The 27,647-nt window shown below is 41.0% G+C and overlaps 1 protein-coding gene across 1 annotated transcript in view; it reads left to right on the top strand.

Moving 5' to 3' along the window:
* The window catches only part of LOC148865936 (carbon-nitrogen hydrolase family protein), a 97,695-nt gene extending 81,888 nt beyond the window's left edge, over positions 1-15,807 (top strand). Inside the window, exons 13-14 of the mRNA XM_088977939.1 lie at positions 14,549-14,677; positions 15,331-15,807. Of these exons, the coding sequence (XP_088834065.1) occupies positions 14,549-14,677; positions 15,331-15,507 (306 nt within the window). The 3' untranslated portion in view covers positions 15,508-15,807. The remainder of the gene's footprint in view (positions 1-14,548; positions 14,678-15,330) is intronic.
* Positions 15,808-27,647: the final 11,840 nt, after the last annotated feature.

Below are 27,647 nucleotides of genomic sequence, written 5' to 3'. Positions count from 1 at the left end.
TATGGTGTGGTTATCTTGTTCCTGGGATTGCGGCAATCAGATTAACTTGTATGGTGTGGTATTCTTCTTCCACCCTTGGTCCTTGGAGTGTTGCAATCGTTGGGTGGGGGAGACGATGATGGACCGAAAGTAGCATCCATCATCAGCTCCTTAAAAGACCCCTCTTAAAGAGTCACATGATCCTGCCTCTTTATTAGCTAATGGGCCCAGCCCACTTAAAGCCCCTTGACACCCCTTTGTTTATCTCATAAGGGTCCACTCCCTTTACACCTAGGCCTAGCCTAGAATGTAACAATTGGGCTTTAAACTCATTGTCTAAAGGTACTAAAGAGCATCCACCCGTCGGCAACTCTCTATCTCGCCCAATTCCATTCTTTCAAGAGTTTAAGAGTGATAGAATTCAGATCTGTACCAGAATTAATTTAAGAATAACAGTAGAAAGAGAGAAGAAAGAAGAAGAGAAGAAAAGTCTGGTTCGAACTAGAGAAGTCAGCCAGTTTGATATTTCTAGTTTTCTAAAAGAAAACGTAAAGACTGTTATGTCTCTACTTAAATATGGGACACTTCACTTAAGTTAGACATTACATCACACTCCTAACATAAAGTAAAAAGACCAAACTGCCCCTCTACAGCCAACTCTAACATTATCCCTCAAGCTGGTGAGTATATATCATATAGTTCTAGTTTGTTACATATGTAGTCCACTCTTCCATGACTAAACCCTTTGGTGAACAAGTCTGCCCATTGACTATGACTTCCTGTATTTACATATGCAGTACTTATCACTCCACTAAGCACCTTCTCTCTCACAAAGTGACAATCAACTTCTATATGTTTTGTTCTCTCATAATAAATTAGATTGGAAGAGTTGTGGACTGCAGCTTGATTGTCACAATGAAGCTTCATAGGGGTATCAATCGAGTAACCCATGTCCTATAAGAGGTTCCTCAACCACACTAGTTCACAAGTTGTATGTGCCATGGCTCTATATTCAGCTTCTGCATTGCTTCTTGCTACCACTGTCTTCTTCTTGCTCTACAATGTCACCAAAATGCCCCCAAGACTTCTTCCACTCTTGTATAACAAGCCACGACTAAGAGCTCCCTTCAAATACCGTACAATCCTTAGAATTGCATCCCAATGTGAAACCCAAGGATTCTGCATAAATTGGCTTACCACACTAACTACAAATGAGATATCTGGCCGAGTAATGATTAGGTAATTTAACTTACCCACCAACCTCTTGTACCTTCCAGGATCTTCAAACTCCTCACTTGTATCATTACTCAACTTGGCATTTGGTTCCATGGGTGTTCTAGTCGGTTTGGCACCCAACAATCCTGTCTCTTCTAATAGATCAAGAACACACTTCCTTTGACATAGATTAATACCTTCCTTAGACCTTTCTACTTCTATCCCCAAGAAATATTTAATTTGCCAAGGTCCTTTGTCTGGAATCGATCATGCAAAAATGTATCAAGCCTATCAATTCCCAACTGTTACTATTGGTAATTGCAATGCCATCTACATATGCCACCGATAAAATCTTCCCTGCACCTGAATCATAGCTAAATACTAAGTGATCAACGTGACACTGTTTCATGCCAAACTTCTTTACTACTTCATTGAATCTACCAAACCACACACAAGGGGACTGTTTAAGTCCATAAAAAACCTTCTTTAGTCTACACACCTTACCACCCTCCACCTAAGCAACAAACCCCAGTGGTTGCTCCATATAGACCTCCTTGAGGAGATCACCATGTAGAAAGGCATTTTTGATGTCAAGTTGAAACAAAGGCTAATCATACATAGTAGCTAAAGAGATCAAAACATGAACCGGACCAATCTTAGCAACAAGAGAGGTCTCTGTGTAGTCAATACCATACATTTGGGAGTAACCTTTGGCAACCAATTGAACTTTCAACCGCTCTACACCACCATCGGGTAAATACTTGACAATGTATGCCCACTTACAACCCACAACATGCTTACCAGGAGGGAGCGTGGTGAAATCCCATGTATGATGATGAGCTAGAGCTGAGAGTTCTTCCATTTGCATGGTGCCACCCTGGAGAGGCAAGGGCTTCCTGGACATCCTTAGGAATAAAAATATCAGAAAAAATAGAAACAAACTGGAAATGGGAAGCAGAAAGGTGAGATACAGAAAAATAATTCAGAATGGGATGAAGTGTGCAATTGCGTTTAACTTTCCGCAAGGCAAGAGAAAGATCAAGGTTAGATACAAGAAGTGGAGCTGGTGTGGGAACAATTGTCAGATCTGTCGACAGTGAAGAAGTTGGAGGAGGAGCTGGTACATGTCGGTGCATATACACTTGTCAGATGGGTGGTCGTTCAACGGGAAGTTGCATTGGAGGTGAAGACTTGGTCATAACTGGAACAAGAGGAATGGGGTCCTTAATAGGAGCTGGAAATGGAGATGGAGAGGGAGAAGAGACATTCGACCTAGAGAAAAATGGAACAAACTCGAAGAATGTAACATCAGGGTACACAAAGGAATGTCGAGAACTAGGGTTATAACACTCATACCCTTTCAGAGTCCTATAATAGCCAAGAAAGATACGCTTAGTGGATCGTGCATCCAATTTGTCCATTCCAGACCCAAGATTATGGACAAAGCACACATACTCGAAAACCCTGGGAATAAGAGAAAAAGGAGACAAGGTAGGAAACAAAGAGGAGAAGGGAGATTGACCTTCAAGGATGGACATGGGCATCCGGTTAATAAGGAAGCAAGATGTAAACACAACATCACTCTAAAAGCATTTGGGTATATGCATATAGTGCAAAAGGGAGCGAACAGTTTCCAAAAGATGACAGTTCTTTCTCTCAGCCACCCTATTTTGTTGAGGAGTGTAGGTACATGAGGCTTGATGGATAATGACATGTTCCAAATATTCCTGAAATGGTGTATAAAAGTATTCTCGACCATTAACAGAACGAATAATCTTAATGTGTACACCAAATTGATTGCGGATTTCAACATAAAATTTTTGAAAAATGGAAAACAATTCACTCTTTTCTTTCATAAGGTAAAGTCATGTCATCCTTGAATAATCATCAACAAAAATTACAAAGTATTTGTAATCATTATACAACACTATTTTATTTGGACCCTAAATGTCTAAATGGACTAAAGAAAAAGGACTCGACATACGAGTATCAACCCTAGTACTAAAGGGAACACGATGATGTTTCCCAAACTAACATGACTCACAATCCAATGTAGAAAGACGACTCAAGGACAGAACAAGTAACTTAAGTGCTTTGAGGGATGAATGACCAAGTTTGCAGTGCCACTGAAGAGGAGAAAGAGATGTCTGAAGGGCTGTTGACAAACCACCACCATCAAGATAATACAATCCACCAACTTCATGCCCTCCACCAATCTTCATCCCCATCTTGAGATCCTAAAAAAACACAAGAAGGGTAAAAAGTGATACAGAAATTAAGAAACTTGGTCAATTTACTAACAAACATAAGGTTAATGGGAAATTTTGGAACATTCAAAACTGAGGACAGGGATAATGAATCTATGTCAACATTACCAACACCACAGATGAAAGATGTGGAACCATTAGCAAAGGGTAACAGTGTGTGATGTGGAGGATTGAGAAAGGGAGGAAAACACACCTGGAGTCCCAATCATATAATTGGAAGCTCCAGAATCAATAATCCAATGAGAGGATTTGGATGTCGGACAAGCCATACCTAAGTGTGCATGGGTAGTATTTTGTTGAGAAGTGTCCTGGATAAACCTCTCATACTCATCACATGAAGCACTCATCCATAGTTGTAGAAGGTATCTAATCAGCTTGCAGAATTTCTTGTCTCGAACTACCACCACTAGCCACTGCATGATTTGCCCAAGTTGAATTTAGGTCATGTAAGTCATAACAGAAATTGATAGTGTGTCCTTCCATGCCACAATGGGTACATCTCCTCGGACCATTACTACGTCCTCTGCCACGAGCTCCCTCTGAATCTCGGTCTCCAATACGTCCACCACCATTACCATGACTTGGCTGAACTCCTCGAGCTCCACGACCTCCCCCTCTTGTAACTGCAAAGGCAAACCTATCGGAGATAGTAGAGTTCTCTATAGGTCCAACAGAAATCCTCTGGAGACAGGCAAACACCTCTTGAAGCGAGGGAAGGGCAGACCCACCTAGAATTTGTTTTCTCACTGGTTCATATTCAGATTTCACCCTACTAAAAACTTGGTTACATTGAGTTGTTCTTTCTATTGTTGCTAAATCTTGACCTCAGAAGTGAGGGGATAATACACATTCAACTAATTACAAAGATTCCTCATGCTAGCATAATATTCCTCAAGGCTCTGATTACACTGCTGCAGATTAAAATGTTCATGATAAAGCTAATACACTCTAGTAGTATTGTCTTGTCCATATTAGAGCTTCTTGGCATGGTCCCACATCTCATTGGTTGTATCTAAGAACATAAATTCACATTAATATGGGGTTCCATACTATTCCATAACCAAGTCATAATCTATGTGTCTTCTTGCTTCCACTCACTATAGTCTTGAGAATATCAGTGGAAGGTTTTTCTTCTCTCACATGCTTCACTTTCTTCTTATCCCTAAGGAAAACTTTTCGAGATTTCACCCAAGGCACATAATTCTCACCATTTAGTTTGATAGATGCCATCTACACATTTAGGTAATCAGGGGGAATCATAACACTAGACTTGTGTTCACTACTGTCTCCCATGGCTGCATACAAAAACTTCCTTTTTTTTTATTTCCTTCTTCACTCACTACTGTCACACCACCTATCCTCACCACACTGCACACTAGTGACTGGTTATTGCTGAGAAAACACCTATTGTCACAGATTTCTGCAATAACAGTCACTGTTATCCCTCACTTTCAACATCAAAAAACCATCCGAATGAATACCACACACATAATACTAGATCTGTAACCAGTCAGCCATTGTAACACCCATATAGCACACCTATTTGATCAACAGAAATCAGACATGTAATCAACTGTCCACTGCACCACCCGAAACAGCTCTCTTCAAACCATTGATTAGAGAGCTTCCTACAAACCACCACAAACAACCACTACACCACAAACCGGAGGCATGAAAACCTCCGAAAGGAAAAAGCGATCACTCCTTTTCATTTCTTTTCCTAATCTCCAAGTGATCGTTGAGAAATCTGCAAACCCTAGAGTCAATGGTGATGGAAAAATTCTGGGCAGATCTGAACTTGTTACAGAAGCTCTGATACCATGATAGAAATTAGATCTGTACCAGAATTAATTTAAGAATAACAGTAGGAAGAGAGAAGAAAGAAGAAGAGAAGAGAGGAGAAGAAAAATCTGTTTCGAACTAGAGAAGTCAACCTCTCTAGTTGGCCAGTTTGATATTTATAGTTTTCGAAAATAAAACATAAAGACTGTTATGCCCCTACTTAAGTATGGGACAAATCACTTAAGTCAGGCATTACATCACACTCCCAACATAAAGTAAATAGGCCAAACTGTCCCTCTACAGCCGATTCTAACAAAGGGAGCTCCCTTTCTACTAGTACCCACGACCCGAAACCACATTAGCAGACACCTTACCAGGTTGACCAGATTGACCAAAAGAGCCTTGATGCAGTCCGATACCCTCTGTTTGACTGTTCACATTCCTTTTTGAAGTAACATGCCTACCACAGTACCGCCTGTACATTCCACTTCTTCCCTCTCTTCTGTTCATTCCAGCCCAGCATCTGGTTTCTTTCCTTTTAAATTCTCCTCCCCAAGGCTTTCCACATTCATGAAAATCTCAAGGAAATTTGAATTAGTCCATCCTTGAAGTCCACGTATCCACTCTTCCTCAACCTTCTCATCTTCTTCCCTTCTACCTTCACACCATAAGGGAGCTTCAATGGCAGTCACCAGCAAAACAGAGTAGAGCACTCCATCCACAGACACCTTAACCATCTGAGGGATATCTTCATGACTTACATTACTCAAGCTAAGAGATGCTGAATGCAAGTCTATCACAAAAGAGCCATCTGAGCGAGCCTTGCATAGTGAAGCAATAGAGCAGAACACCTGTGGCCTCCACAAGTGAAAAGGCAATCCAAGAAGCCAAACCACTACTCTGTCTTCCTCATTGAGGCTTTTGGAGTTGGACAGAGGATACCACTTGGGAACAGTAACAGTACCTGAGTCCAAATTAACACAAACAGCATCAAACCCAACCTCCGATCCAACCAACTCCAAAAGAGCTTTACAATCCTCAAAGGGAGTTAAAATAATAGTGCAGTTCAACTTAAGATCTCTTAATAAATCCTCAACAACTTTCCTCCAATCTCTTTTCCCAATCTTTCTTAGAAGCATTGGAGACTTTTTGCAATCACTTTCAGCCTGTCCCATAGTCAACAATCCTACAGCCTCCTTGGAATACCTCTGCTCCATCCCTACAAGTTCTTTACCACTCATGTTTTCTCTACAGGTCTCCATGTGTAAATGAGGATGAAATCTTTCAGAATATCTAAAACTCCTTACCAACTAGCTGCCTTACACTCCATCCCTCAGGGGAACAAACCATTTACTTTTTTCCTCCTCCAAAATATTCAAAAAGCACCAAAAATCGACTCTTAGCTTTCTTCTTCTTTCTTCCACATACCTCCTGTTACCCTCCTCTATTGACCCCTTACACTCCAGCTTCCGACTCATCTGAGTTGCTTCCTCAATGAAGGCCTTAAATCAACCAATAACCTTTTCCCTGTAAAACTGGGGCCCCACCCCGAATGGGGTGGGTTTTACCCAGTTTTAAACAGGGACGGGGAAAATATTTTTGTCCCAAATTGGGGATGGGGTTTGCATATAACATGCCCAGAACTGATGGTAAATTAGTAAAATATCCCCAGGTTTAATATTAATTTTTAAAACGTCTCTAAGTTTTCCCATATTCTTAAAATCCTATGATAACATAATTCCATTCCTAAAGTACCCCAAAATTCTCATTATTGTATTTCTAAATTATCCTCAAATTAGATGTATTTTTGGGTGGTTTCCTCGGGGCAGGGAAAATTTGGGGATCCCCCATCCTCGATGGGGAGTGGGTGCCTCGCCCTGCTACTTGGGATGGGGTGGGGATGGGGTAAAGTATCTTGGCTATGGGGCGAAGAAAGGAGGGGGTGCCCTGCCCCGAACCCACCCCATAGCCATTCCCAATTACTATGGCCATTTTCATCTCCCTAATTTTCAGTGTTGTTTTCCCCTTCACCCTAAAGCCCTCGAATAGAAACTGCTTTGCTTTGATCTTCAAAGGTCTTCTCCATGTAGCTGTCTACACAAATTTACTCTCCATTTCAACTTCAAAGGTCTTCTAGAATTCTCCTAGAGTTGACTATCAAATGTAAAAAAGTAACTATTAATTGATACATGTATTCTTTTGATTGTATTAATTTCTTGTAATGCTCTTTTCTTCATATTAGGTATTGTAGAGAAGATGGGCCGAATGGCCCATAGGTTGTTTATTCTTCTTGTTATTTTGGGCCCATCCTGTCAATACTAAGTTATTTTTTTTTAAGTTCTTTGTAAATTCTTGCCCAACTAAGGGCCTCCTTGTAATTACTCAAATATATCTAATAAAACAGTGTTAGAGGGCTGAGATAGAGTGTGTTCGAAATCCTTTTCTCAGAACCCTCATTGCAGAACACTCAACTCTCGTCTCCTCTCTTCAGTTTCAACATGGTATCAGAGCGTATCTTAACTTGAACATCCTTGGGCTGGAGGCTTAGTCACGTACTGCCTGATTCTTGGAGGTCATTGGACGAGCCCAAGACTAGAATCTCTTGGAGAAGGGGTTCGGTGACCAGGAAGAATCAGAGAAGAAGAAAAAAGGGGAAGGGGAACAGCTCGGTTCTGTTTTTGAACTGTGTTTGGACTGTTGAAGCTCGAACTGTAAGTTGTGCTCAGTTTTCTGGTTCTGTTTTGTATTACCTTCGACCATGTTTGGACTGTTGAAGTGTCCGAAAACCCTAGCTGTTTTGTACTATCTTCAACTGCATTAAATCTGGTTTAACCCAGAAATTTCTGGGCTGTTTTTCTCTTCTTCTTGGACTGTTAAAACCTGCCGAAACCTCCTTGTAACAAGGTTGTGTATTGTTACTCTTGTTCGACTGTTTTAGGGGGCTGTACGAACTGTTTTTGGGGTCTTTTCTCTTCCTTGACAGTGGGGTTGTCTCTATTGCCCACACTGTGTTTGTGAAAAGGCCTATTCAGCAATACTGATTGGTACTTACTCTTCTTGGCTGAGTGTACAACCTTGAAAAGGTACTTCGGCTGAGTGCACAGTGCCTAGGAGTTTCTGATTACTTTTTGAAGCCTGAACTCAGTGAATTGTCTTCTTGTGGTCGGTTGAACTCAGTGTGTTGCCTCCTTGTGGTCGGCTGGACTTAGTTATTGCTTGTCCTTATTCGGTATACTTGTAGAAGTCATCTAAAATCATATTTGGTGTGTTTACATGATGTACTCCTCAGAGTTTGAAAACAAAAGTGGTGCTGAATATTGGACTGGGTCAGGGGACTCCGAGTGATTCCTTATTGACTGTGACCACAGTTAAACTAGATGGAACTAATTATCTGGCATGGTCACAATCAGTAAAGATTCATGTTTGTAGTAGAGGAAAGTGGGGGTTCATTTCCGGGAGTGAGAAGGCTCCCCCAGAAGATGATCCATCCTACGAGAAGTGGATGCAAGGAAATTACACTGTCATTGGGTGGCTTGTGAACTCAGTGCAGCCACAAATCAGTCAACACTACCTATGGGTGAATTCAACAAAAGAAATTTGGGACAGTGTTGCAGAAACCTATTCCCAAAAACTCAACGTGGCCCGAGCATATAAATTGAGAAGTGATGTAAAGAATTTAAGGAAAGGAGAGAAACCTCTTGTTGTATATTTCTCAACCCTGAAATCCCTATGGCAAGAGATTGACCTAATAGAAGCTGTAACTTGGGACACCACTAATGATGCAGAGACCTACAGAAAATTGGTTGAAAGGAACAGGGTTTTTGAGTTCTTAACTGGACTAAACCCGGAATATGATATCACAAAACAAAATATTCTTTCCAAGGAGTGTGTATCTTTGTCACAAGCTTATGCATTGGTGAGTAGTGAAGAGAGCAGAAGGGTTGTTCAGGTTCAAGGGGCTGATATTAATGATCACTTTGCCAATATGGGGATTAAACCTAAAGGGAATGTTGGAACTTCTAGTGGCATAGGAAAGAAAGAAGTTGTATGTGAGTACTGCAAGAAGCCGAAGCACACCAAAGACAAGTGCTAGAAGTTACATCCTAATCTTGTTCCCATTCGGTTTCAGAAAAAATATGATAGTAAAAGATCAGGAAGTGCAAATGTAGCTGTCGGGCCAGATAGTGAAGAGATGTCTGCTTCTGCACAGTTGGCAGCCATGAGAGCAGAATATGAAAAGTTTGGGAAGATGATAAGTCAGCTGAGTGATGTGACCTCTGCTTCCGACCCTTCAGGAAACTCTACTACTTCAGCATTTGCTCATTCAGGTATAAGGGCTTCTGTTAATCATGCTACATTTTCAGGTAATCTCAAGATCCCTTGGATTATTGACTCAGGTGCTTCTGACCATATGACCAATTTGTCTACCTTGTTTGTTTCATATGACTTACTTCCTGGACGTGATAAAATCACTTTAGCTGATGGTTCACTTGCCCCTGTCTCTGGTAAGGGAACCATCAAGGCTACGGATTCCTTGTACCTACCTTCTGCCCTTCATGTACCTAAACTAAATACAAATTTGTTGTCTGTGAGCAGTTTAACCAAGTCACTAAACTGTTGTGTAACCTTTTTTCCTTCCTACTGTGTTTTTCAGGATCTGGAGTCTCAGAAGGTGATTGGGAGTGGCCATGAGGCGAACGGAATATACCTGCTTGATACTCCGGGACAATGCACTGATCATCTTGGGAATGTTGCTCTTGGATCTGTCTCTTCAGAGTCTGTTAGTCGGATTATGTTGTGTCATTATCGTTTTGGTCATCTGTCTTTTTCGGCCTTGAGTCATCTATTCCCTGAACTGTTTAAGGGAATTAGTCTGTCCAGTCTTCATTGTGAGTCTTGTGAATTGTCAAAGCATTGTAGAAGCAAGTATCCTTTGAGAAATAAAAGATCTTCTGTTCCTTTTAATATTGTGCATTCTGATGTGTGGGGGCCTTACCACTTACCCTCCATGGGTGGCTATAAATATTTTATCCTGTTTATTGATGACTTTTCACGATTCACTTGGATGTTCTTGATGAAATCCCGTGATGAAGTTCCAAGACTTGTAAAACAATTCCATGAATTTGTTCTAACCCAATTTGATACCAGGATTAAAATCTTTAGATCGGACAATGCAAAAGAATACCTTGAGAAAAACCTATCCTGCTATCTTTCTAACATGGGGGTTATTCATCAAAGCTCATGTGCTAGGACCCCAGAACAGAATGGGGTTGCTGAGAGAAAAAACAGGCATATTGTTGAGTTTGCAAGAAGTATCTTATTTGCCTCACATGTTCCTACCAGGTTTTGGGGTGATGCTGTACTTACTGCTACCTATCTTATAAACCGCATGCCATCCAGGGTTTTGGGGTTTAAGTCTCCCTTCACTCTTTTTCATCCGGACAAAGACCTTTTTCCTGTTACTATTCGTGTCTTTGGCTGCACCTATTGTGTACATGTTCCAAGTGTCCAAAGGCATAAGTTTGAACCCAAAGCCCAAAAGTGTATCTTCCTTGGTTATTCCCCCAAACAGAAGGGTTATTGCTGTTTTGATCCCAAGTCTGGCAATCGGTATGTCTCAATGGATGTCACCTTTGATGAGTTTTCCCCTTTTTATGGTTCCTCTCCAGAAGGACATTGTCCACAGGGGGAGGATTTGACACAGGTGTTTGCTCTTCCTCTTCCTGTCCCTGTTGAGTCCCTTGATGTGTCTGCCTCTCCCTCAAATGAATCAAGGTTGGATCAGTCGTTCCATTCTCCTTGTCTCGGTACCCTACCTCCTCGTCCTATCCTCAATCCCAAGGTGTATCAAAGGCAAAGATCCAGAAATGTGCAGGTTGTTTCTCCTACAACACATGAGCCTCCTACATTTCCAGTCACAAAAGAGACAACAGGTACTGGTTCAGCACCTTTGGATTCATCCTTCCCTAACCTTGATATTCCCATTGCTGTTAGAAAAGGAAAACGGAAGTGCACTGCACACTGCATTTCCAAGCACCTTTCTTACAGTTTGCTTTCACCTTCATATTTTGCCTATCTCTCTTCTGTTGCTTCTCATCCTATTCCCAGGTCTGTGTCAGAAGCTCTTAAGATTCCAGAATGGAGGGATGCTATGAAATCTGAAATAGATGCCCTACACAAGAATGACACATGGGAAGTGGTGGATTTGCCTGAAGGGAAGGATCCCGTTGGTTGCAAGTGGGTCTTTACTATCAAATACAGAGCTGATGGCACCATTGAAAGGTACAAGGCCAGGCTGGTTGCAAAAGGCTATACACAGACATATGGGATTGATTATTTAGAGTGCCAAGATGACATCTGTGAGGGTTCTTCTATCTTTAGCTGCTCACTTTGACTGGCCCCTTTATCAATTGGATGTGAAGAATGCATTTCTGAATGATGAATTACATGAGGAGGTTTACATGTCTCTTCCTCCAGGGATGTATGGAATTGATATAAAAGGGAAGGTATGCAGGCTGAAGAAATCTCTTTATATACTAAAACAGTCCCTTAGAGCATGGTTTGAGAGATTTAGAACAGCACTTGTTAACTTTGGTTATGTGTAGACACAGTCCGATCATACTCTTTTTGTGAAGAGGAGTGGACCTCTGGCAGTATACCTCATTGTGTATGTAGATGATATTGTAGTGACGGGTAATGATGCCTCAGGAATTCATGATCTAAAATCTTTTCTCCATACAGAGTTTGAGATTAAAGATTTGGGGGAATTGAGATACTTTCTTGGCATAGAAGTGGCTCGATCCAAGGATGGGATTCTTATCTCCCAAAGGAAGTATGTTCTTGACTTGCTCTCTGAAACTGGAAAGATGGGTGCTAGACCAGCTGCTACTCCTATTGATATCAGTCATAAACTCTCAGCCTCAAAAGGGACATCGTTAGAAGACAAAGGAATCTTTCAGAGACTTCTTGGGAAACTTTTGTATCTATGCATGACTCGGCCAGATATTGCATATGCAGTCAGTTGCATTAGCCAATTCATGCATGCTCCTCGAGACACTCATTTGGCAGCTGCAGAGAGAATCCTATGTTATTTGAAGGGCTCCCCAGGAAAGAGTATTCTGTTTGCCAAGCATGGTCATATGAAACTTGAAGCTTACACCGATGCTGACTGGGCCGAGAACATTGATGACAGAAGATCTACCTCTGGGTATTGCAGCTTGGTAGCTGGTAATGTTGTTTCTTGGAGAAGCAAGAAACAATCGGTTGTTGCTCGGTCTTCTGCTGAAGCAGAATACAAGGCCATGGCACATGGGGTTTCTGAATTATTATGGCTAAAATCTTTGATGGAAGGACTTGGAGTTGAATATGACAAGCCAATGATGTTGTACTGTGATAATCAGGCTGCCATCAACATTGCTCACAACCCAGTGCAACATGATAGAACCAAGCATATTGAAGTTGATCGACACTTCATTAGGGAAAGGGTCTCTTCGGGTGAAGTGTGTCTTCCTTTCATCACATCTGAAGGACAGTTGGCAGATTTTCTTACCAAAGGCATTCCCAAGGCAAAACTTCAGCATGATACCAGCAAGCTTGGCATGATTGACATCTATGCTCAGCTTGAGGGGGAGTGTAGAGAAGATGGGCCGAATGGCCCATAAGTTGTTTATTCTTCTTGTTATTTTGGGCCCATCCTGTCAATATTAAGTTATTTTTTTTAAGTTCTTTGTAAATTCTTCCCCAACTAAGGGCTTCCTTGTAATTACTCAAATATATCTAATAAAACAGTGTTAGAGGGCTGAGATAGAGTGTGTTCGAAATCCTCTTCTCAGAACCCTCATTGCAGAACACTCAACTCTTGTCTCCTCTCTTCAGTTTCAACAGGTATGGCAATTAAGTGGTTTTAATGATTAACTACTTTAATGATGATTTGATATATAAAGTGTATGTTTCCTATTATTGGTTAATATGTGAAACCATAAATTTGAAGTAAAATAAAAATCAGAGAAATCTAGTACCAAGTACTCAAATTTCCAATCTTATAAAACGGATGCACTTGATGAAGACCTATTGCAACTGTAAGATCTGATGTCTCTCTTACAGGTGTTCTAACACTGATTGTTGCATCCTTATATATATATCCTTAACCAAGTCCCTAAAGCTATTTGGCACTCCTTTTCCAAAACCCACCATATTATCTCTCTAAAAACTCTATCATATGCTTTCACTAGATCAGTGTATACCATATGAAGATCTCTCTTCTTCTCTTGATAAGTTTATTTCAATAGAAAGATGGCTTCCACGGTTGACCTCCATGGCATAAATCCAAATTGGGCTTCTTCACTTCCACAAGCCAATGGCAGATTTCTGTTCCAACCATATATGTCATAAAAAGTCTAGTTCATCATACAAGCTAGTGATGTGCAACATTCTTGAGTTTGTGGGAGAGATTTCAGATATGTGACATTGGTACTTAGGTTCTATGATGGGCTATTGTTACAGTCCAGCTTCTGTGATATATATAACCAGATCAAATTGCACTCCGAGCTTAAACATCACAAAGAGAAACACTGAATTAGGTTGGGCTATGTCTTCAACTTTCCATACTGAAGCCCAAAGGTTCCTGTGACTGGTGCAAGCTATGTTACAGCCAAGCTTCTGTGACATACATGACCAGATCAAAATGCATCCTGAGCTTACTTCACAATGAGAAACTACTGAACCGAGTGAACAATGAATTAGTTAGTGGGTGTCTGGTACTATGTTAAAAGCTCATTCAAGCCAGTCTCAAAATGCACCATGGAGGCCACACATTCTTGGAGGCCGTGGTGTGGTGTGTGTTTTGAAATGAGCTTTAGCTAGTTCCAAAATGCAAAATATCGCAAATCTTGGAACATGCTTATTTCTCGTGTTCCAGAATGCACCATAACTTTTTTCAATTGTAGAACATTGATTTAATATAAAAAAGTATTTTTCAAATTCCATTGTCTGGGAACACACCACACCACACCACCATGGTACAGAATGTCACAAGAGGTGTGGTGTGATCCAGAACTTACAATTTCAGACATGCCACAGTGGAGCCCAGTAGCCTTGAATGCACTGCACTTGTTTGACAACACAGTACTGGACATGCCCTTACTATGCATGGTTTTATATCTCATCAAAGTAAAGTTCCAATGATTCATTGGTCTCTCTATCAATGGGTTGGTGTGCAAAGCTTTGTAGAATTGGTTTATAGGCTGCTTTATATCCTATGCAATTGAAACCATTGTCTGTTTTGCCTAATTATTTTTCTTGCTTAGAACCTCTGCTACAAATGGGGTGGAAGATTAACTCCATCAGAGATAGCTGATAAGGTTAAGCACTTCTTCAAGTACTACTCAATCAATCGACACAAAATGACTGTCTTAACACCTTCCTATCATGCTGAGGTATTTTCTTCAATCTCAAGATAGAGAGGACTTCCCTAAAATGAAGTTTTCTTTCAATGTTGTATTTATAAAACCAGTTTTTTATAGGGTAAATTGCAGATAGGTACCCTGTACTTTGGGGGTAGCTTTCTTTAGGGCCTGAACTTTCAAATGTGCCAGTTTAGTACCTGAACTTCCAGAAATGTACATTTAAGTTCATCTCCGTTAAACTAACGTTAGGTGAGGGATAAAGCTATGAAAATTCCCATGTTCTGGTTCTCTTTTTTTCACTGTTCATCTTCTACCTTTAGACTTCAGACACATACTGGTGGCAGCAAAGTAAGCTCACCCGAGTCTGTTCATTGGGTGTATTCTCACCTTCGGATGCTTACTTTTCTGCTGCTGGTTTGCATTGGAAGTCAAAATGTAGAAGAAAGATGAACAGTGAAAAAGAGTTTAAACATGGTATTTTTGTAATTTTACCCCTCACTTGAACGTTAGTTTAATAGAATTGGACTTAAATGTATATTTCTGGAAGTTTAAGTACTAAAGTGGCACATTTGAAAATTCAGGCCCTGAAGTGAGACTGCCCCCAAAGTATAGGGTACCTATCTGCAATTTGCCTTTATTTAGTAATTGAAAATTATTTATTGTTACCATTTGATTCTGTACAGAGTTATTCACCGGAGGACAACAGATTTGACCTTCGTCAGTTTCTCTACAATTCAAGATGGTCATATCAGTTCCGCAAGATTGATGAACTTGTACGCAAGTTCGGTAAGGAAAAATTTTCTGGAGGTGGAATCGGAGTTGTTGCAGCTGGCTCAGATGATCCTAAGGCTGGTCTTTAGGCCAGAATATATAAGTAACTCGGTACATGCATTCACACAACCTAAAATAATTTAGGTACAAAAATTAATTGCTTTCATTTCCCTTACCATATTTAGTTATGGGCATATATTATACTCTTTTGAAGAGGACCACTTGAAAAGGAGTAATGCATCCACAGAAGAGGTCCTGAGAATTCATTTATATTAGTCATTTTTTTCCACTCATGTATACGTAAGGTAAAGTTTTTATGTCAACTTCTTTAAATCAGATCTTGTTTGAAAGAACTGCTTTCTTAGTGCCAAATTTTATGAACCATAAAATGCAGTTTGCCCTAGTTTCTATTTGCACTATTTACATTGTAGATGTCTAGTTATTCTATCCTTGTATAGAATAAACCGAGGGTTATCGTGCCACGAGCTTTTAGTATACATATTGGGTTGCTAGTACAAAAGTAGGAAATGGTCTCCTTGGAGTTCCAACTTATTTTATCACACCACAAAGTAGCAATTGCTCAATGTGCTTTGTCCAACACAAATGCAGCTCGATTATCACCAACAGACAATTTGGATTGCAAATTTGTATTTGCAGAGTCTGGAGCCATGTAAGTATGATGCACCAAGAGCCATTGCTCAGTGGTTTCCTTAAAAGCACGGGGATGGAATCTCTAAGCTTGGATCATCTGCATTTTGAACTTTGAACTTGAAGGAACTTTACCTAAAGCCGACATGAAATTATGCCATATTAGAAACTGCCTCACTATCAATCATACAATTTCCTTGATTTTTGGATGTGGTTGATTTTTGACATGCTTATCTTTTGTTATCATTGTCTTTATTTGCATCCTCTCGTCTATATCTGTGTTGAAAATTCGATTGCCCAAGAGCTGACCTGCAAGGCACACCATGAATGAAAAGTTGCTTTGCCTTATTGTTATCAGCTTTTGTATGATCTTCAAATCCTTTAGGTCTTTACTCCCCAGGAATTCGGTGCTCATGTCAAATCCAAATGTTGGTTTGATGTTCCTAATGCTGCGTTTGGAAACAATGTAAATAAGTGTGAATGCAAATATGTAGAGTGTAAAATGGTTCATATAAATTGCAAAATTGGGTTAGTTTTACATTGACAAATTTCTCTTACCAAACAGATTTTTAACTGTAATGGATGCAAACATGAATTTCAATAAAACATATGCTTTTTTTTTTATCAAAAGCCCACTAGAATGCAAATTTACTTCTTTTTTATTGATGTACTTTTACATCTTATTATCAATGTAAACATGCATTAGTCTGTCATTTGTCAATGCATAAATGTAATGTTACCAAACACAGGCAGAAGTGAACCAGAGTGCATATTTACCCTAAACTGGGATTTACACTCCATTTACATTGTTTCCAAACACAGCCTAACAAAACTTTTTCCACTGGCCTCCAACAAATATGTGAAGCACATTTAAAGAACTAATCTGGTGGATAGGTAGAATATGCATGCCAACAGAGATGGAGCAGAATTATGATAAAACCTTTCTAGTAAATTTCTCTAAAGTGAAACTATAGGGGAGGTTGGTTTGTTTCTTCTTAACTCTTACTTCTTAAGAGGAATCTTGCAACTTTAAGAGGAAGTTGGCAAAATGGTTGTTTGTTTCATCTAATCTCTTAACTCTTAAAATGTAATCTTATATTTTTTTTGTTTTCTAATGATACCCCTAAAACCCAAAACACTTCTCCCTTCTTATAATTCAAGGGGTAAAATACAAAATCCTCCCCTAAACTTTCTCTGACAATCATAACAACCTCCCCTATAGTTTCACTTTAGTAAAAACCTTCTTGCTATTTTTAAAAAATTGACAAAAACCTCCCTTCCGTCAATAATCATGGCAGAAAATGTTAAAGCCATGATCAAATCTTTTCAAATACCTATTTTACCCTTTCATATGCTAATGATTTTCTTGGTCCTATTGAGACTGACTATCATTTCTGTTTTTCCAACTATAAATTAGGCAAAATCTGCCTCCTTATCCCCACCATCTTACACTCGGAAGAATCATCTGGGTTTGTTACAGAAGGTTCTGTAGATGAAGAACATCAGTAGCAACCCACGTTCGTGGTTCCAGTCAATCCGTCGACCAAAGTTTGCAGTTCATTCGAATTCTGTTCGATGGGAGTGAGAGCCATACATCGATGCAAGACTTGTGACAAGACAGTTCCTACGTATATCTCATCGGAAACTAGGTGGATGTTCTAACCCACAAAGCTAAAATGTCAAATTAAAGAGACTTAAAGAGGAAGTAATTTTTTTACAAAATCATTAATTTAAAAACTAGCAAAAATTCCAAAACATGTATCACGATCAACTTTTTCACCACAACCATTTTTTAAGAAAAAAAAGAGAGGAAATTACAGAGAACAAAATACTATTCTTCCATCTCTAATCATCCACCTCCCACCCCAATCACATTGATATTTTACAATATCTTAGAATTTGAACACCTTCAATCCCTAGAAAAGAAGAAAAACAAAAAAAGGAGAGATAGAGAAAGAGATAGAAGCTACTACTAGTAGTGAGATCATAACATTTGTGATTCACTTCAATTGGTAATAGGAGTTCAGACTGACATCAATGTGATCACAATTGGTGATGTACTCTAAGTGGTGTTGGGAATGCTAACGGGCTCTATTCTTCTCAGCATGAGCCATGTTGGATTTTGCGACGGATCATCGTTGTGGTAGACGAATAAGAAGCTGTTGTGATGGGTCAAATCCAACGTCACGGGGGTAGATCTACAATGGAAGAAACCCATGTAACGTCCAAGCCAAGGCCGGCCAGGACAAGCTTGATGCATGCTTAGGGCTAGGAGTTTCCCGATGAGATGGCTCCACGAAGGTCAGTAGCACTAGATCATGACCTCAAGGCTCATGGCCAGGGCACTTTGCTGGCTCTTGCCGGTCCATGAGGCACCACTTACGTGCTAAAGGGGGATGGCCATGATGAGAGGCGACTTGGCATCGATGAGAGGGGCTCTTGTATGTCGGTAATGTAGGCACCCATTGTGCTGATGATGATAGGCAACCGCTGGGTTGGAACACACCTGTGCACTAAGGGCAATGAGATAGCTCAATCAGCTTGGGCAAGGGGCTGGTGAGGTGTAGAGACATGCTTAGGCCAGACTCACATGCCAAGCTCGTCTTCACCAGATATCCTTAGCAAATTCAATCTATGTAGCGCATAGAATAGAGGACCCACAGTGGCACGGACCCACCCAATGAATAATGTGAGCTGCCGGGAACTTTCCAAATTGACCCATGAACAACCGATATGGCCTCTTTACTGCATAGACCTCCTCGACATATGCCTTCCTTACAAACAATGCCGTGAATTGTTAGACAATCTTGTATGCTCTTAGCTTCAATCGGATTTGATGTACTTTTGTTATTTAGTGGAAATAAATTAAAGTGCATGTTTGATTCATGTTGTTTAGTGTAATTCTGTGTAAGACCCGAAAACTGGACACTTATAGAAACTTGTGTTAGTTTTAAATGTTCACAGCCATTGGATAGGTCTAGGGAGATTTATCCTGCCAAAGTTGATACTGATGTGCCACCAAGTGTTGGGATGACTTGTTTCGGCCATCAGGGTAAGACCCAAGGCACATGCAGTATGGGATTGTTTGAACCCTTGAATCGGACCAGATTTCCAGTGTTGCCCTAGACCTTGGAGACAGATGGGCAAAACTGGAAAGTTACACCTGACCCCTAGACTCGATTATGACACATCACTAGGTGTCGAATCAGGCTGTTTTTGATGTGTCAATCAGTGAGATCCTTAGTGGGGGTCAAAACCAGGACATGTTGGGGCAGTCTGAGAATTCATCTGAGTGAGTGGTCATAGTGACAGAATCAGCCCCTTTGTCGGACAATGGTAATGATCGGTAATGCACTCTCTCTGATGAAAACCAAACTGTCGGCAGTTGATTTCAATCGTTGGAATTTTGTTTTGCAAAATAAGATATCTATATATGTATATGTATGGTTTCAAAAGATTTGTAAAAGGTTTTAATTCCCGGGATCCATGTGAGTAGAGAGTGCGGCACTGTTCCATGCAGCTGAGAGAAAGGTCTTCTCTCGTCGGGCAGTGCTTGATCATTAAGGGCTGAGAGGTTAAGTGTAAGACCATTTAGGATAATACCTGATGGGATAATCTTGCACCTGCCCACAGTCCCTCGGTTTTTATAAGATGGCTTGGCCCAATGACCACTTAATGTATGTGTTGGGCTCAAGGGGGTCACTGAGTCTTTCAGTGAATTCGGTTGGGCATTGTAATAAAGGCTGGGCCGAACCCATGTGGTTGGTGTGTAGATCAATGCTTGGGTCCCACGCCATGCAAAGAAGCCCAACTAGGCAGCAGGTTGGAAACTAGTTAAACACTGAACACTTAATGGGCCAAAATCCCATTTCGAACTGGTTTGATATGATCACCAGTTCATAGGGTGAATATGAGATTAGTGTTAGTAAAAGGATTGGGTCTTTGACCTTATCAACTCTAAGAGACCAAATTCAAATTAGATTTGAATCTGGTAACCTCCTGATAAGATCCGGAGTTAACTAACTTAATCTGCAGATAGGATTAAGATTAACCTCTATCCAAATACTGATTTGGATTGGGATAACTCCCAAAAATATTGGGAGGTTTCTTAATCAAGAAGAAAGAGGAGAAAACCCTAGCAGAAATATCAGATTTCGAACTAAGGGGTTTGAGTAAGCAAGAAACACATCCTGCAATCTGAGATTTGATCTCTCACAGACTCTAGAGAGAAGAGGCAATTCTGCCCTCTTCGTCCCTGGACTTCTCCTCCTTCAGCCACCGCCACTACCTGTTGGAAGATTGGATCTTTGCAGCAACAGGAAGTCAAGAAAGCAGTTCTTGACAATAGTCTTGCAAGAAAGACACTAGGATTCGGTGTTCAAGGTTTCCAGAGGGTTTTTGTGAAGAATCCAGTGTGTAGGATGCACCCTGCTGGTTCCGTTCCATCCACAGCTGTGTCATCTTCAGTAGGAGCGGATCTTGGTCACTTCTTTGGGCGTGAACACCAACTTTGGGAGATATTATTTCTCCGGATCAGGTATAATCCTTCCTGTTTCCTTTTGGTTCAGATCTGGTTTGTTTATGGTTCAAGTAGGATCATTGAATAATGTATTCTAAATTTAGGGAATATGATTCCCATTTGGAAGAAGGTAGGAATTTTTTTTGAAATTCGCCCCCATTCCGCACTTTTCTTGGCGTCCATTAGAAGGATCCTACCATTCTTTCAGTGGTATCAAAGCCACAGGTTCGAATCATGAACCAAAAGAAAATCAGATCTGACCCTACGCAGATGAACAGAAAATGTTCTGCCAAGATCTGCGCAGATTGCTTCCTTTTTTTTTTTCAAGAAATGGTTTCTTGTTAAGGGCGTTTGATCTGAAATTAATTTTGTTAAATCCAAAAATTTATTTAGAATTGTTCTTTATTTATTTTTGATTTAATGGACTGTTCGAACCTGGAGATCGCAGTGCAGTTTTGGCGCAGATAGTCTGCGCACCCTTTTTTCTTCCTTTTATTATTATTCGGTCTGTAAATAATTTTTTTTTATTTTTCTAGACTGAATGTATAGGATTTGATCAAGAATGTAATTAATTAATAGAAATAGGATTTCTGTTATTTATTTATTTTCTTGATTAAAGAAGAAGGAAGAAGATGGCGGCGCTGGAGATTTGCAGATGGAGAAATCGCATACTGCGATTTACAGTATATGAAACTGTAATTTTTGTGATTAACCTCTGTTTTGCAGGTGGTATGAACAGTCCATATTTTTTATTTGTAATTATCTAAAATAAAAAATTATTAATTTCATATCTCTCTTGAATTAATTCTTGAATTGATAATCAGTTTTGAACCTTTTCGGACTAGATTGGACCAAAATTGTTTAGACCAAATCTGAGATTCGAAGGGGGGCTATTTTTCAGTCCATATTTCTCACACTGATTATTCCAAATCTGATGTTCAATTACAGGGATTAATTCAGCCCACCTGTAAAGCCTAGTTTAAAGAGTTAAAACTGCAAAAGCCCATTGTTGTGAGAAAAGCTGTATGGGCCAAACTGTTAACTGCAATTCAGCCCATACACCTAGTAAACATTAATTATTAATGCTTTAAGTTTTAAATGGGCCATTCGATGGGCTTTACAACAGTTAATTGATTGGATCAATTCTTCTTTTACATGTGATGTTTGGATGTATGATGTGCTACGACCATGGGCCATAAGCACTTGGCCCATGTTAACTCGTTAGTTGCTCTTGCGCACACCATGGCTGAATGCACATCATTGCCATGGTGTCCCTTAAGGTCATTGGATGACCCCTCTCCACTTGGTGGGCCCCACAACCCTGAAAAGGGATGCGTATGGAACCCTAGCCGATTGAGGCCCACTAGAAATCTAGCTTTATGAAAGTCAGTGGGAGCCACTTTGGTTTGACCTAAATTAGAAGTAGGGCATAATTTTGTTCCCTCCAAGCAAATATGAGTGCGTGTGATAGGGAGATCTATTTGATGGACTCTCTAAAGGCCTTCTGTCATTAGCACAATGATAGGTCCATCAGTAATGATGAAACACACCATAAAATTGGGCTATCCATTTGTTGTTGGATCTGTTAGAGTGTTTCATTAGATGATAGGGGCATCATAGACCGATGTGGGAGGGGCTTCACTAGAAAATGGGAACTCTCTCACGGTACCTTGGTGTAACCTGAATATGATGAGTGCGCACTCACTGGACAGAAATGTTTACCTGAAAACGGCTATGAACCTTGTCTGACAGAAGCCAAAGGGAAACTCATCTGATGAGTGGATATGATCCATCACAGAAAAGTGGTGGGGTTATGCAGCTGAAACAGTTGGCTTCACGCACCCTATGTGATTTCCCACATTTCCAGAGACATTTCGTCATCTCCGTCAATGAGAAGGGAGGGAAAATCTCAGAGATGAATAAATGGGAATTGAACATAGATTAAAAGCCATATCTATGTAGGTAACATGAATCAAACTAAGGTTGTGGACTAACGTTTTTGCTGTTTTATCAGAAAATGGAAAACGGTCAATTTGCAAAACTTCTAGATGATAACAAGCTTAAGGGCCCAAACTATGCCGATTGGTACATAAATCTTATGCTGGTCCTAACTTCTGAAAAGTTAGATAAGGTGGTGAAAAATCCTGCCCCAGAACGTCTAGGTGATAGGGCTTCTGAGGCTCGTAGGAGGGACTACCAAGATTGGGAGGATAAGAACTCACTAGCCCGCTGCTTTGTCATTGCCTCATTAGACAACTCAATGCAGAGGCAGTTCGATCAGATCGAACTAGCCAAGGACATATTGGACAGTCTAAGAACAATGTATGTAGAGCAGAACTGTTCTATTTGACAGAAGGTCTTGAAATTGTTCATGACCGCGCAGATGTCCAAGGGGTAGAAAGTTCATGACCATTGTCTTCGGATGATGGGATACATTAATGAACTTGAAGCTCTTGGATTCGGGCTAGATCTTGGCACGCAAGTGGATGCCATCCTGAATTCTTTGCCCTCTTCCTTCAATGCGTTCACTATGAACTACAATATGAATAAGCTGAATGTCAGCGTCCAGGAACTCAGCAATATGTTGCAGAGGGCCGATGATCTTTTAAAGAATGATGAGCCTGTGGTTATGCTTGTTGAAGCTAACAAATTGGTAAAGAAAAAGAGAAAGGCAAAGAAGCCCTAGAAGAAAGCTGCCAAACCCAAGAAGCAGAAGAAGAACAAGGCATCGGATGTCTGTCACTTCTGCAAACAGACTGGCCACTAGAAGAGGAATTGTCTTGCCTACCTGGAATCTAAGAAAGGTAACATCGAAACTTGTGTCATAGAAACTAATATGTTAGTTACTTCTGTGTCCTGGTGTGTTGACTCTGGGGCTTCAACTCATGCGTGTAACTCACTGCAGGGGTTCAAAGTTAGCAGAAGATTCAGTGATGGCAAGGTGACACTATTCTTGGGAACGACTGCAAGTGTTGCAGCTGCGACGATAGGAACCGTAGAATTAGTTTTTAGAGAAGGAGTCCTTGTACTTAAAGATTGTCTTTATGTACAAAACTTGAGAATAAATTTAATTTCTGTTTCTAAACTGTGTGCTGATGGATATACTGTTTATTTTAGTAATATGATTACTGTTAAACGGAATAAAAAATTCATCGCATGCGGGGAACTGGAGAATGGTCTCTATGTTCTACATCCTTCTCTAGAAACTAACCTAACCGAAACTACGTCGGTCGAAAATCCCAAGAAAAGGAATCGTGATACAATTAATCCCACGTGCCTCTGGCATTACCGACTTGGCCATATCGGTATTGACCGAATCACAAGACTGGTAAAGGATGGTCCTTTGGATTTTCTAACCATAGAAAATCTTCCCACTTGTGAGCCTTGCCTTCAAGGTAAGATGACTAAGCGGCCATTTGACGGTAAGCCTGAAAGATCTGGAGGCACACTTGACCTAATACATACTGATGTTTGTGGTCCCCTGAGTGTTAGGACACGGAATCAACACGTGTACTTCATCACCTTTACAGATGATTTTTCACGATATGGTTACATGTACCTAATGAGACAAATCTAAATCCTTTGAAAAGTTCAGAGAGTTCAGACAGGAAGTCGAGAAATAGTTAGGGAGAGAAGTTAAAGCCCTTCGATCGGATCGAGGTGGCGAGTATCTCTCTGACGAATTCAGGGACTACTTAAAGGACAATAGGATAGTGTCACAACTAGCTCCTCTTGCTACACCACAACTCAATGGTGTTTCAGAGAGGAGGAATAGGACCTTGTTGGACATGGTCCGGTCACTTCTCGTACGCTCAGAATTACCCAAATCCTTTTGGGGATATGCATTAGAGACTACTATCTACGTGCTGAATCAGGTTCCAACCAAATCGGTTTCGAAAACTCCATATGAACTATGGACCGGAAGGAAGCCAAGTGTGAGACACTTGAAGATTTGGGGTTGTCCTGCACACGTTAGAAGAACAAGTGCGGACAAGTTGGAATCCAAAACCAGTCATTACCTATTTATAGGCTACCCAAAGGATTCAGTGGGTTATCTATTCTATGACCCAAGTGAGCAAAAAGTGTTCTGCAGTCGAAACGCCCAATTCTTAGAATCTGAATACATCATGGACACTCACCGTCAGGAAATAGTTCTTGATGAGGAGAGCTCAGGAGCAGTGGGAGATGTCCCACAAGTTCCAGGTAGTGACCAACCTAGAAGGTCCACCCGGGTATCCAGACCACCAGTTCGATATGGTTATGACCAGGATACCTACCTGGTGGAAGCCTTGACTAGTGAAGAGGATCCCGTGACTTACGCGGAAGCTATGTTAGACATAGATTCCCAGAAGTGGGTGGAGGCCATGAGAGCTGAGATGGACTCAATGGAGACCAATGGAGTCTGGACTCTAGTGGATCTGCCCTCCGGGGTAAAAGCAATTGGTTGCAAATGGATCTACAAGAGGAAGAAGGGCCCCGAAGGCAGGATTGAGACCTACAAAGCTCGCTTGGTGGCGAAAGGGTATACTCAGAAAGAAGGCATCGATTATGAGGAAACCTTTTCACCCGTGGCCATGCTTAAATCCATTAGGATCCTGCTAGCTGTAGCAGCATACCATAACTACGAGATTTGGCAAATGGATGTCAAAACCGCATTCCTGAATGGAGATCTTAGTGAAGATATCTACATGCAGCAGCCGCAAGGCTTTATTGCTGCTGGTCAGGAACACATGGTATGCAAACTCAACAGATCCATATATGGACTTAAGCAGGTTTCTAGGAGTTGGAACATCCGTTTTGATTCTGCCGTCAAAACGTTTGACTTTGAGCAGAATCCGGATGAGCCCTGTGTTTACAGAAAGTCCAGTGGGGATAAGATTACTTTTTTAGTATTGTACGTGGACGATATCCTACTCATTGGGAATGATGTAGGAATGTTGACTTCGGTCAAGGTATGGATGTCACAGTAGTTCTCCATGAAAGATCTTGGAGAAGCTTCATACATACTGGATCTTCGACTCTATAGAGATAGATTGAAACGGATAATTCGATTATCCTAGAGTGCTTACATTGACAAAATTGTCAAAAGGTACAGCATGGAAAACTCCAAGAAAGGAAATGTTCCTTTCAGACATGGAGTAACTCTCTCCAAGAAGATGTCTCCCAAGACTTCTGAGGAGATTGAGGGCATGAGAGACGTTCCCTATGCCTCAGCCGTAGGAAGCATCATGTATGCCATGCTGTGCACTCGCCCGGACATAGCTCAGGCGGTGAGTGTGGTAAGCAGATTCCAGGCTAACCCAGGGCAGGAGCATTGGACTGTTGTGAAGAACATACTTAAATACTTTTGAAGGACAAAAGAGTTTTGTCTGGTATTCGATGGTAGTTCACTACAAGTTCTGGGGTATACCGATGCCGATTTCCAGTCGGATCCAGATGATAGAAAGTCTACGTCTGGGTATGTTTTCACGATAGGATCGTGTGTTGTTTGCTGGAAAAGCAGCAAACAGATGTCCACTGCAGAGTCCACAACCGAGGCCGAGTACATTGCCGCAAGTGAAGCTGCCAAGAAAGCCGTGTGGATGAAGAAATTCATACACTAATTGGGAGTGATTCCGTCCAGCACATCACCCATCCCGTTGTTGTGTGACAACAATGGAGCGATCGCCCAGGCTAAAGAGCCTCAGGCCCACTCGAAGGCAAAGCACATTGAGAGGAAGTACCATGTACTGCAGGAGATCGTTGGTAGAGGGGACGTCCTAATTCAGAAAGTGGCATCAGCGGATAATGTGGCAGACCCATTGACTAAGCCACTGACACAGAAGGTGTTTGAGAAACACAGAAAGTATGGGACTCCGGCTTGTACCGGATTGGACCAGTGCAAGTGGGAGTTGTTAGACAGTCTTGTATGCCCTTAGCTTCAATCGGATTTTATGTACTTTTGTTATTTAGTGGAAATAAATTAAAGTGCATGTTTGATTCATGTTGTTTGGTGTAATTCTGTGTAAGACGCTAAAACTAGACATTTATAGAAACTTGTGTTAGTTTTAAATGTTCACAGCCATTGGATAGGTCTGGGGAGATTTATCCTACCAAGGCTGATACTGATGTGCCACCAAGTGTTGGGATGGCTTGTTTCGGCCATCAGGGTAAGACCCAAGGCACATGCAGTATGGGATTGTTTGAACCCTTGAACCGGACCAGATTTCCAGTGTTGCCCTAGACCTTGGAGACAGATGGGCAAAACTGGAAAGTTACACCTGACCCCTAGACTCGATTATGACACATCACTAGGTGTCGGATCGGGCTGTTTTTGATGTGTCAATCAGTGAGATCCTTAGTGGGGGTCAAAACCTAGACATGTTGGGGCAGTCTGAGAAATCATCTGAGTGAGTGGTCATAGTGACAGGATCAGCCCCTTTGTCGGACAATGGTAATGATCGGTAATGCACTATCTCTGATGGAAACCAAACTACCAGTAGTTGATTTCAATCGTTGGAAACCAAACTGCCGGTAGTTGATTTCAAAAGATTTGCAAAAGGTTTTAATTCCCGGGATCCATGTGAGTAGAGAGTGTGGCACTGTTCCTTGCAGTCGAGAGAGAGGTCTTCTCTTGTTGGGCAGTGCTTGATCATTAAGGGCTGAGAGGTTAAGTGTAAGACCATTTAGGATAATACCTGATGGGCTAATCTTGCACCTGCCCACAGTCCCTGGGTTTTTATAAGATGGCTGCCCACTGAGTCTTTTAGTGAATTCGGTTGGGCCTTGTAATAAAGGCTGGGCCGAACCCATGTGGTTGGTGTGTAGATCAATGCTTGGGTCCCACGCCATACAAAGAAGCCCAACTGGGCAGCAGGTTGGAAACTAGTTAAACACTGAACACTTAATGGGCCAAAATCCCATTTCGAACTGGGCTTATATGATCACCAGTTCATAGGGCGAATCTGAGATTAGTGTTAGTAAAAGGATTGGGTCTTTGACCTTATCAACTCTAATAGACCAAATTCAAATTAGATTTGAATATGGTAACCACTTGATAAGATCCGGAATTAACTAACTTAA

The sequence above is a fragment of the Nelumbo lutea genome, chromosome 3 (assembly GCF_056320005.1).
Source record: "Nelumbo lutea isolate HS-2025 chromosome 3, American lotus-T2T, whole genome shotgun sequence".
NCBI lineage: Eukaryota > Viridiplantae > Streptophyta > Magnoliopsida > Proteales > Nelumbonaceae > Nelumbo > Nelumbo lutea.
This window is presented reverse-complemented; position numbering and strand designations above follow the sequence as displayed.